We start from the raw sequence: 12,844 nt of genomic DNA on the forward strand, positions 1-12,844 counted from the left end.
ACTAGTTCCAAGACATGTCTAAAGAAGACAGGGATCTTGTTGCAGAGATTTATTTTTTGTCAATTTTTCTGTTTTCTGTTCCTCTTACACTACGCTCTGCAGTATATAAAGATAGTCAATGTTATCAAGAAATATTTTTTCATATTTAGAAAAAAGATAATTCTTTGCGTTTACCACCCTACTCTGAAAAATAATATCCCAGTTTGTGCCTTTTTTCATCATGACAACCGTGTACGATGAAGGGCAGATCAAAGACTCTTCTAAATAGCTTTAGAGCAGTCACAGGCAGCAGTGCCAAGTTCTAATCTAGTCCATTCTGGTCATGTTTTTTTATAACTTAGTGATACTTTTTTAATGCACATACGCCTGTGTCAGTGTCGGGAACGCGCCTGTTTCCCGGCAGAGAACGTGATACCCTCAGAAGCTACGCACAATGTGTAGCAAGTGGGCGCAACACATTTTCTGAATCCGGTTCCGGCGTGCCGACGACTCCGCTGCCTGTGCCCACAGACTGATCACAGGGCTTTTACCCGCACAGCGTTGCGTGGTAGCAGCTGAGAGGCTACTGCGGAGCGGGGGTTACCGAACCCGGAGAATTTCTTACGGCTGACGTACAAGAGAGATCATCTGTATGTCTCCTTACAAACGGATGACAGCCTGCAAACAAACCTGTATTGAAAACTTTCAGCTCTATGACTGACGCGGGGGGGTGTTTATAGAGATTTTGCCAGGTCCAAGAGAAGACTTGATGCAGGTGCAAACTGTGGCCTGTATGTCACTGAAATGACTTGCTCGGCGCAGCTGATGCGGTTCATTAAGCCATGCCAACCCCGCATTTTCAGATGCTGTTTTTCTCTGCGTTATCCCACTGTCTGGAATTCCAACATACTGGGCCTGTTGTGTAATTAGAAGTTCGTGTAGCTGATGCTAAAGCAACCAATGCTGGTGCAATGAGAAGCTACGCTGACCAAGACGTGCGCAATTTGTGCTGAAGCTTATGGGTCCTGCGTACGCAAGCTCCCGGCTTCCACTTGGAGAGGGGTGCAGCGGGGCTTCAGCGCACTGGCTGTTGGCTTCACATCTGGACCGACTGTCCGCTGTCATCTGCGGCCTGTTAGGACCTGTGTACGACCTTAACTTGTATGTTTTAGAATAACTGACTGGTCGCCTCCCTTGGTGTCGTGCTAGGGGAGAAGGAGTGACTATTTGCAGGAGTTGACCAAATCGGCGATCCAACACCGAAGCTTGACTGGCTGACTACTCAAAAATGATTTATCCAGTCATGGATTTTGCGTAGCAAAGTCGCTCGTTTTGAAAGGCAACGCTTGGGTGACATTGCAGTCTTCTCACCATATTGGTTATTTCGTCGCCTGACAAAAAAAATAAAAAGCGTGAAAGTGGAGAATTGTCCGTCATACGAATCGGCGCAGTGGGATTTCTACGTCTGGTCGGCGTTCCCCCCCACCCTTCCCGCGGTGACGGTTATGGGTCGGAAGCGGTGTGTCGGTGCAGATTGTTCCAAGATGGCGGCCGGGTGCTGCGGGGTGAAGAAGCAGAAACTGTCGGGATCGCCCGGGTCGGGGGGTCCCGGCGGGGTGGGGGCGGGAAGCGGGGTGGCAGGAACCGGACATTGTGGCTCAGAGTTGGGGATTGGCTCCTCGGCGACTGTTGCAGCAGCGACTAATGTGAGCAGAGCCAACGGCCTGGGGGGACCCGGGGGTAACGTTAGTGGCACTAGTAGTAATAGTGTCGGTGGTAGCAGTGGGACGAACGCCCTGTCCCCAGTCCCGGCCGGTTACACTTCATCCGGCCTCGCCCCGAATCTTAGCCCGGGACCTGGTTCTGGAAGTGGAAACAGAAAAATGGTGGTTTCAGCGGAGATGTGCTGCTTCTGTTTTGACGTGCTTTATTGCCATCTGTACGGATATCAACCTCCGAGAACACCCAGGTTTACAAATGATCCCTAGTGAGTATTGTTTTCAGCTCTTTGTTGTTTTACTGCATGTCAAACCTCATTCATATATCCTCTCGGCATAAATCTGCCGCAGCTCACCTGGTAACTCTTTAAATACCCAGTCTCTTTCCTGTTTGTGAACACGGACTGACACACTATAAAAAGAGGGACTTTTTAAGAAATTTAAGCAGAAATCTTGCCTTCACAACTTGTTCTGTTCAAGTTAGAACTTTGGGCCTCGTCGTAGAGAATGTCTGTATCGGCCTGTAGCTTCATTAGTTTTACTCTGAGGCTCAAAAGAATGGTTTGTCATGACACTGTAGTGTCAAAATTCAGTTATCTATATGGTGTATATTTTAATGCGTGGCTTTCTGTTTGGTGCTAATCATAATTAACATTTAACGAGTTTTCTGAACACCAGAAAACACTGGTTCACGTTAGCCTATCATATTAGCTACAAGCTAATGTCTGTAAGAAAGACTGTAAGAAGTGTCATCTTTCTATTTTGACTATTTTTGTCAATACTTATATGTGGATACAATGTCTACGTGTTCTCAGTTGATCTTGTGAAACTGTTGTTTTCAAGTTTTACATTTGACGAGTTAGCCTAATTGAACTCCGGTTTTTCACATAATAGGCTTAGCATTGTTAGCCCCAAGCTACAGTAGCTTGGCAAGGGAACTCCATCGGTTTTTATGAAATACTTTAACATTAGACCTGTTGAATTTGTTTAAAAAGATACCCGATTAAGTACACATGTAAGGCACGTTGTGTTTTAATGTGTGTTTACTATTGAAAGAATTGTCAGTGACTTAAACGTCGAACAATAAAAAAAGGTGGTTCGCGTTAAGCGCTTAGCCCAAAATATCATGAAATGCAGAGGGAAATCTTTGGAAAAAAAACAGTGTTTATGTCATTGAGATAATGAAGATGTATGCTAGACTAAATAATTGCGACTTAATTGATCATGTTATTAACTAATTAATATATATCCATAGTGAACGTGAGACTGCGCCCTCTACAGGGACTTTGCCGCTGAATCGTTTTACGAATGTTGTAATGCGATAGCATGTGACTCTTTACCCTCCTCCTTGCATTCTATAAGGTTGGTGTACAATTACAAACAAAGCAGACTACTTCCGAACCTATATATACTGTATATAGGAAAAGTTGCACAGAAATGTTACCAAGGGTCCCACTGATATTATTTAAATGCACAAGCCCAAACTGCACAAATGACACTATATTGTGTAATGTTGTGGAAATGCCAAGCTTTAAAATATACAACCATTTTTAGCCAAAAACGTACAGCTAGCACAACCTCTCTTAAGAAGTCAATTAAAAATATGACATTTGTTAGTACTTTAGGCTTCCCTAGTCACGAGTTCAAATGTTAATTAAAAACTTCAAGTCAAAAAGTTCAAAGACAGATGGGGGTGGAGGTTTTGGCGACAATAACAACATAATTTCATTACATATCCTCCATTCATACCCATCCAGTTGAGCCCAAATATTTATCCAAGCAGTATGTCCATTGGAGAATTCACACCAGACCACAACCTGCTTCTTTTCTTTTTATTTTCTTAAGTTCTTTGGGTTCTTGGAAAAGTAAAAAAAAAAAAAAGGTTAATTGTCTGACAAAATCACAATGATAAAATACTAAAGCTAATCAAGTACATTTTCTCTTAATTATAAAAAACTAAAGTTGTGCTTCTTTTACTTCAAAATACTTGAAGTGGGAAAATGTATCCCTTAAAAATATTTATATAAAATTATCGTTCATGGCAAACCCTAAACCCAGGCTCGAGCCCACAGTGCCCTTTAAACACCTACTCATTGATGAAGTTAACTAGGTATTTGATAGCTTTATCTAGATTTTTACTTAACAGCAATGTTCTTATTGTGGATTGCAGATTACAGATTGAACTGTGATGCCTGTGTTACATTCACACTTGTAGAGTAATTTTTCTCTTGTCTTGTTTTCCAGTCCACTGTTTGTCACATGGAAAATAGGCAGAGACAAACGGTTGAGGGGTTGTATAGGTACATTTTCTGCCATGACTCTGCACTCAGGACTCAGGGAGTACACCCTTACCAGGTGAGTAAACAGTACGGACTGGGTTTTCCTCCCACAAAGCTGAGACAGAGCACACTTTTTGTAAAATTGTGGCGTAGGTCAAACTGTATGACTGGGCTATATGGTCCTAAAATCCCTTAAATATCCCAAGAAACAGGAACAAAAGATGGCAAAGCCACATATTCCAATTTTCATTTTAAACAATGAAACATTGAATGCTTAATCACAGATAAAGTATAAATTAAAAATACTTTTTGGGGTTTTTGCTTGCGTCATCATAACTTCCTGTTTTATCCGTTTGGTGGCCGAATATTTGGTGCATCCCTGTTATTTAGCTCTCATCTGGTCTATTGTGAGAAGGCTACATCCTTTGCCATGACCAAGACTGTTGTAGCTGATGTTAGCTTGTATGTCCACGCTCCCAACAGTTTTCAAATAACGAAAGCTCGAACTGGTGCAGCAGAGCTATGCTGCCGTCTTCCATCACTGATCATTGAACTCCGATAATTGTTTTTTTTATGTATCACGAATGTCTCTTGAACGATTATAAATTCATTTAGAAAAAAAAAATCATAGTTGATTAAATTAATAAAACTTTGGCATCTACAATGTCAGCAACGGGCTTGGTTGAACCAATCAGTTGTTGAGATATCTTAGACTTGTAACGTCTGCACCTCATCTTGTAGGTTCCTTAATCATTTGGCTAATGAAATATACTGGGTGTAACCAAACTCACTCTACAGGTTCAGTAAACATGGCTAAACTAGAGCCTCTGGTCATGCAAACAATCTTCTCTGTAGCTGCCAAATGTACTTTAGGTGCCACCTACTGGTCTGGAGTAGGCACATCAGTGTTTATTGTATCGGGAATTAGGTAACTCGGGAAGTACCAATTTAAACCATTTATTATTAAATGCGTTACTTCGTCAGTAATTAAAAATCAATAACAATGTGTTTAAATGAATCACACAGATTCCTTGCTGTCTAGAGAATCCATTCCCCCCTGCTGTAATTTGTCTAATGTGCTCTTCTCAATCTTGTGTTTGGTTTTATTGATATATTTTAGAAAAGTGAGCTGTAAATACACATACTTTCTACTGTAAAATGAGAGCAAAACCAGTGTGCTCTCATATCTAGAGAAATGTAGTAATACTGTACTGTCAAATATCAAGTGGACAATGATTGCTGAGTGAAATAAAGGTACAGTTCCAGTTTTAGGAATTCTAGTATGAGGTTCTGACAAAACTGTTTTTAGGAGTATTTTTTTTAAATGTTACCCCAATTTAAACATTAGTTTTTTTTGTAAACGGTAGTAGTAGATGTAGGGCTCGGCAATATGTTATCTCAAAAACACTATTTTTCTGCTCATCCAACACTATTAACCCGAATTACTGACAAAAAAACCATGGTTAAAAGTTTTTTTTAACTGTCTAACGTTTCCTCCTCTTCTGTGTTGTCACGTAGTGTGATTGTATATCATTTTAGGGCAAGAGTACATATCAAATTTTATAGTCTCATTTTACATCTTAAAAACTGGACATGTTGCCCAGCCCTAGGTAGATATTGACTCCTTCTGCACAACTGTCATGATTGCTTTTTTTCAACCTGGAAGCTATCGTTTATGTCTCACCATGTATCTCCTTTATTCTCTGCATTGGTGTCTTTAGAAAAATTCTTTTTACAAGACGGCGTTGTTGATCAACTTTTGTCTTCTACAAAATTAGTAAAAAAACAACAAAAAAACCCAAACATTTTATGGACCTAGTTTACGTAAGTATGCAAATTGCCACTGGGGGGTTGTTTGAAGGGCTGTCCAACAAGACTTTGGCACACTCGAAACTATTTGTACTGCACTTTAGATGACCCCAGGGCAGATGACGAATTACCAGTCATACACTTGCAAAAACCAACCTCCTCCAAACTATGCACTGCAACTGTGTAAAAAAAAAAAAAAAAAATACCAGGGGTTGTAGAGACTAGTCAACTAGTTCACTTTACTACTCAACAATGATGTTTAGAGCTGGACGTTGACGAGTCGCTGATGTTTTTGCCGCCAACTTGAACACATCACAGGAAGAAATAGGAGGCCGAGCTTCTTGTAGTAACTGGTGAGTGGATGGAGTATGAAGAGGCTCGTAATTTAAAAACCCCACAAATTCCAAGTTGCCCAAATGTTGCTCGGCTGTCTCTGTGCCAAGCACAAGATGAAACACTAAGCGAGCCTTCACCCTGTTTTTGCTCTGACACGCAAATAAAAAAAAAAAAGCTGTTGCCGAAGCTCAGATGAAGTCAAACTGTCAGGGTGACTGGGCTTGACTTGAAGACCTTTTCTGTATGTTGTTTTCTTTCCCAATTTCTTTACAAATTGACATCTAGCCTAAGCGAAGGCGTTAGAAACAGAAAAGAGTATATATGTGTATTGTGTGTATATATATGTATATATATGTGTATATATATATGTATGTGTATATATATATGTATATATATGTATATATATGTATATATATGTATATATATGTGTATATATATGTATATATATATATATTTTATATATATATATATATATATACATGCACACACACATAAATATAAATGGCGTCATCAGCGACTTGTCAACTTTCATTACATTAGTGTCCACTTCATGCAAAGGTCATGCAGCCCCTAACAAATACACAATCTGCTCTGGGTTTGTGCCACAGCAATACTGCTGTTTGATTTTGTAAATGTCATCATAGAATTGAAATATAACTGATTTAGCAGTACAATAAAAAAAAAAACAAAAGCAAAATTGAGCAAAAAGCATGCTCTCTTTTTTGAGTAAAGTAAACAACATTTTTTTTTTTCAGTAACCCAAATATTTTTTTTGAGCTCAGTTCATGGTGTTTCTCCTTACGTGTACTGTTTGCAGTGCCCTTAAAGACAGCCGCTTTCCCCCTATGACAAGGGATGAGCTGCCACGCCTCTTCTGCTCAGTGTCTCTTCTCACCAACTTTGAAGATGTCGGGGATTACCTTGACTGGGAGGTTAGACGTGTTCCTATTCATAAGTCCTACAACACATAATAATTTGACTTCAAGTTTAGATAACATGTTTATCTCCTAATATTGTACATCCGCCTTTTTCTGTCTCTTGGTTGATTACATGTGGTGACAGCTTCAAGTCAATCGCTTAAGAATGTTGACAAAATGTTTTTTTTTTTTTACCTCATAGAACATTGAAAATATATCAAGAGTTTTATCCTAAGTATGCTTAAACATGTCCGGTCTTTATTGTACATGCTTCCAATTCTAGGTGGGTGTCCATGGTATTAGGATAGAGTTTTTCAATGAGAAAGGATCAAAGCGCACAGCCACTTACCTACCAGAGGTTGCAAAAGAGCAAGGTACCTTTTTTTTGTGCTCTTAGCTTTGGAGCTTTTTCAGTTTATTTAAAAAATAAAGACGTGTGCATTCAAAAGTATATCTTTCATCCAGGTTGGGACCACATTCAAACCATAGATTCCTTACTGCGAAAGGGAGGTTATAAAGCTCCTATCACAAATGACTTCAGGAAGACCATTAAGTTAACCAGGTAAGAGCACAAGTATCGTACTACCCCTGTGTACTTGAGTGAACATCCCTAGGAAGCTGCAGGACTGTCTGTTCCCAAAAATGGTATTAGCTGGAAACCAAATTGATGTGGTAACGTGCTGAGCTCAGCAGTACCCTTTAGCCCTTCATTTACCTCTGCCCGAGGCTAACCCTTTGTGGATCCAGAACCGTCACAGCTTTTCCAAGACGCCAGCTGTTGATCCCAAAATGTACTAATATATGGTCAGTCACACACAGTGAATAAGTTCTTCCATTACCTCAGCTGCTGTGTTTAACATTTTTTCTGAACCCTGACTTCCAGCCCCATATTCCATATAAACAAACTAGAGAAAAAACAAACCCCAGGATGTTATGTTAATTCTACAGCTACTTAAACAGCAATTACTCAAGAGCAGCACCACTGTTTTATATCTGTAGTTGCCATTGATTTTTGCATCAATTCTTAAATACAGGGGGCGAAGTCAGGTGAGATGTTTTGCTATTGTTATCTGCAGAGGTATTGTTTGTTTTTTTTGTGTGTTTGGCCTAAACCTTTTTTTTTTTTTTTTTTTTTCTCAAAATTTAAACGTGAAGAACAGTTGTGCGTTTATTATTACAATTTCTGATTTTTAACATCAAGAATGTCACCCGCCAGCAGGTGGCGTGGCGGATATAAATCGAGTCCTGTAACTCAAAAACATCTTCCACAAAAGCTAGGAATACATTAAGTCAATTGCACATCTGAAATTCAAAACACACCCTCAATGGACCTCAGGGTTCTTTACATTAAATTAGGAGTAAGAACTGTCCAGACTCGATTGTCTACTTGCAGACATGTCGTAGCCCTCCCCCCCCTCCGTGTGTCGGGGCGGTGCTCAAGCTGACACGTGGATAAGTGTAAAACAGATAAAAAAAAGCCAGCCTCAGCTTTGGCACTGCTAAAAGCTTTGGGGCTTGGGAGGAACTGCAGGCTAAGGCCCAAAAGAGTGTTTGATGGGAGAACACAGATAGTGACCAGCCTTCGCCCCCCCCTTTGCCTGCTAAGTCTCGGGCCCATGGAGATACTATAAAGCTCCGAGGGAGAGGGGTGTTTGGTGAGCAGACAAAGAAGGTAGCAGGCTTTGACCCTGCCTCTGCCGAGCGCTGGGACATTCAAGGAACATCGTGCAAAAAGCACATAGAAATATTGGACCAAATGTCCATTTGTAAGTATTATTAAGAAATGAAAAATGCACATAGATGGTGGTCATTCACAGCCCAGATGAAACTTAAGATCCTGCCAGGGACCGGGGCATTCGGGCTGAGTTGGATAACCACGGACATCAGTTGTAAAATATGCATTCGTTTTTTTTTTTTTTAAAAACCTTTTTTGGAATTTCAAATGTGGGAAAAAAAAGACATGGGAGTTGTGCGTACTGTGAGTATAAGTGTGGTTGGACATTCTTATCTCAGGTGTTTGTTTTTTTTTTTTCTTCAAGTAAATCATTTCAAAAGTGTTTTGCAAACACCCAAAAGTCTGAATAATTGCATGCCAAAGGTCCAACATCAGTTGTGGCAGTTTTCATCCAAACCTTTCCTCTTGTATAATTCCCAGGTACCGTAGCGAGAAGATGACCATGGGTTATGCAGAGTACGTTGCCCACCGTCAGCACCATCACTACCAGAATGGCATCGGGCACCCTATACCCCCCTATAACCATTATTCCTGACAGCGAGCCGCATGACCAATCACTGGGCCTCTCCGCTGACCTTTTCCCAGGAGAGCCCGCCCCCTCCTGGTCTAGCTATTTCTACTACTGTACCATTTTATGATGATAGTTTCCGTTGCCATGCCGGCCGTCTCCCCGGCGTTGACATGGCAACGGGTGGCAACGAAGCATCATTTGATTATGGCAAGAAATCCACGTTCCTTCGTCTGTGGTTAAGTTTTTGCAGCATTTGTCTAACTTCTATCTGTAATCCCCTTTATTCACATTATTGAACGTTAACAAATAATTCTTTCTTTTATCTCTTCTCATCAAACCAATCAGGTGTTTTATTCTGTGGATGGAAGCAAGTCTATTAGTAGATAAGTCTCACACTTGTGTTGTCCTGGCTTTTACATTAACAGATTTTCCTTTTTTTTTTTTGTTTTTTTTTTTTGTTTAGTTTGTTTATTCTTGTTTTACTACTTTATATTAATATCCAGACATGTATAACGTGTAGCAAGGCAACTGCAGTTCTCGAAGGCTGTGTCATCTCCTCAATTCCTCTCGAGAAACCGGACTGCTGGTGTTGGTTGAGCCTTGAAAACTCTTGTAGATTTGTAGTTTGAACTATTTACAGGGATCTGTATACTCTGAACTATAGATGATAGGATTGTGATGCCCCGTGAGAGGCCATCCGTTGCCGACTTAAGTTTCTCGTTTGAAGCGTGTGCATCTTTTATGTGTGAATATAAACATGATATGCTCCGAGGTAGAAACCGGGTGTGAATGAATCCAGAAATTTAACCTTAAATGTAAAAGACCGCCCCCCCATCCCCCCCGGGAGAGAACATTTGTGAAACTCTTCCTCTAAGTATTTGTAGTGTTTTGTGGTGGACTTTTAACGTTGAATATTTTGTCAGGCCGGAGCCTTATAATTAAAGGCACGTTCCCATAATTTTCAAGTGAAGCAAATTGCAGAGGAAGCCATTTTGTCTGATAATACTGTTCACACCAATGATGTAATAATTGTACGTTTGGAGAGTTAGCTACTCGTGGGTCTGCTTTTCCCTACCGTGTTGAAGTGTACCGAGCGTAATCTTGAGGATGCTGACCAAAAAAAAAAACAACAAAAAAAAAAAAGAATTCGATTGCATGTTTATATTCATTGTGTCTGTTAGTGTTTGCGCTTTCTGGCAGGGAGTCACTCGACAGGGACATGCTATACAACTTGAAGCCATATTCTTTTTATTTCACACTACCAGAAGCCTGTTCTTGGCTGAAAAGGATTGCATTCAGTGCCACCCAGAGTGGAAATGCTTGAGCCTTTGAATGCAAACGTACACCACCCTGCCTCAGGCAAGACTGCATCACCAAACACTTGCCTTAGCAGCCGTTAGTCATTTGCCATTTGCGTCGTGCATCTACCCGTGTCATTTTGTCGGTGAAGCATTGTATTTTAGCCGTTTTCAGATTATAGCTAACCATTGTCTCTCTCCTATTGAGTATAGTATTTGAAAAAAAAAATAAAAATAAAAATAAAAAAATTGTCATTTGCAGTAGAAACACAGCTCTGGTTGCACAAAAAGTCCACCAAATCACGCCTGTGTCATTTCGAAGTGCATGTCACTGTCAAGCAGCTGGGCATTTCTTGTCATTGTTTTCCGATTACTGTTGATTTTTTTTTTTACCTTTAGCCAGCTGGTTAGCATTAGGTTAGCGCAAACACCGGCATACTCTTTAGAGCGCGCTGCACAGGGCCCCCAAAGATGTCTTGAGGTCATCAAGCTAAAAACACAGAGCTGTGTGAAGCCATTTCACGTGTTAATGTTAGTCGTCGCGAGTCCACCATTTGCTTACGCACACGCCATTTCACGTGTTAATGTTAGTCGTCGTGAGTCCACCATTTGCTTACGCACACACGCACACGCACGCGGCTGGTTTGGATCCACGTTCCAGAAAGATTAGTCGTAGGTGGCGGTTGCGTGATCTGCTTGAGTTGTTGGGTTTGAGTTCTCCTTTTCTGAACTGGAATTTTTTTTTTTTTGGAGAGGTACTTGTTACTTGACCGACATTGTTTTTCTTCGTGACAGCCTTTACTAACTGACAGGTTATTTTTCTTTATGCAAAAACCTCAAGGGCTTCTGGCACTCCATCCACAGTTAACTCGAAATGACCCAGATTTCAGTTGTGTTGCCTTATATTGATGATTTAATAAATGATGGGCCAGTAGATGATGCTCTGAGTTGTTCTTCTGCCCTCGCATTTTCTTTTCTGAGCATAGTGCAGGGAGAGGAATGAGATGCTTTTTTTTTTTTTTTTTTTTTTTCCTGGAATAATTTAATGAATATGTGTGAAGTCACATGAAGGCTTGTGTTCGCCCAGAGCTTCCTATTGTCACACATCAGATGCTGAGCTTTCATTTAACCCTCCCAACCCCTTCCCCTCCCCAAACACAAACACACATTCAGGATAGTTTCTTCCCTCGACCACCTTCCCTGATACTATGAGCGACATTAATGTGCGGAGAAGAACAGTCAGGCATTCATTTCCTGGTCCATTCAATACAGCACAACCTGAAATTTTTTCCTGCTGCAAAACCAAATTGACCATGCTCTTTTACATATGTCTTTGTGTACACATGCAATTTCTTCTGTTGCATGTACGTCTGAGTATAAGACCTATGGTTTTACCCACGATATGCTTGATCCACGGCTTAGACGCTCTTATTAACAGTTAAGAGATTTAAAAGACAAATAATGGTGCTATCGGACCTCATATTGGGGTGATCACAGCTCGTGACTGGTCATGCGGACTCATTAGTCATATCATATACTTAAAAGATGCGGCGTGTGAGATCTTCTCTTCGGCGTGTTTGGCGTCAAGCCGAGTCATGGCAGTCGACGGGAAAGGAAACTTCCAGTAGCCTCGGAGATGACGTCCAGTGTGAACAATCGTAGGGTTATTCTTAGACCCATTGTGGACATCTGTCCTGACTGCACGGCAGTGTCAACACAAACGCCATCGAAGTTCATGCAAAGTGTTCCAAATCCTCCCCCCGTCCCCCCCCCCCCAAATTTTAGTTTTCTACCGATATTTACTTTTTACTCCCTGAGGGGCACTTCACGTTAGAGATTTAATAGGATTAGGGCACAAAGTTTCTCACAAATTTTCTTGTCCATTAACTGCAGCAACTAGCTTCCCAACAACAACAGCTGAAACGGGGGGGGGGACGGGGACGACAAAGGGTTTGAGTTCATTTTAAGACGGACGAAACCAAGTCCGAGTTGCGGAAAGAAGTTCCCGCCGCCGCGCGTGACAGATCCGTACTTCCGTCGGCTGCCTTGACTGCTCGACGGCGCCGCCGCGTGAAGAGAAAATCCCGACACGCTTAACCGTCATTATCCTTGATATATGCAGAATTGTTCACCAGGTGTTTTTATTTATTCCTACTTGTGCAAGTCAACACCCTGCAGGTTTGAAAGGACATGAAGTCACTCGTTTACCTCCTGCCCTCACCCCCCCCCCCCCCCCCCCCCCCCCACCCCCCCCCCCCCCCC

At 41.3% G+C, this 12,844-nt stretch overlaps 1 protein-coding gene across 1 annotated transcript; it reads left to right on the forward strand.

Moving 5' to 3' along the window:
- Window positions 1–287: 287 nt before the first annotated feature.
- On the forward strand, window positions 288–11,065 carry ammecr1 (AMMECR nuclear protein 1). The gene is made up of 6 exons (XM_008332165.3): window positions 288–1,966; window positions 3,942–4,052; window positions 6,939–7,053; window positions 7,322–7,412; window positions 7,504–7,600; window positions 9,194–11,065. Exons 1-6 carry the CDS (start codon window positions 1,485–1,487, stop codon window positions 9,306–9,308), a joined length of 1,011 nt encoding a protein of 336 aa, XP_008330387.1. The 5' UTR covers window positions 288–1,484; the 3' UTR covers window positions 9,309–11,065.
- Window positions 11,066–12,844: the final 1,779 nt, after the last annotated feature.

Source organism: Cynoglossus semilaevis, chromosome 19 (genome assembly GCF_000523025.1).
Source record: "Cynoglossus semilaevis isolate Cse_v1.0 chromosome 19, Cse_v1.0, whole genome shotgun sequence".
In the NCBI taxonomy this organism is placed as follows: domain Eukaryota; kingdom Metazoa; phylum Chordata; class Actinopteri; order Pleuronectiformes; family Cynoglossidae; genus Cynoglossus; species Cynoglossus semilaevis.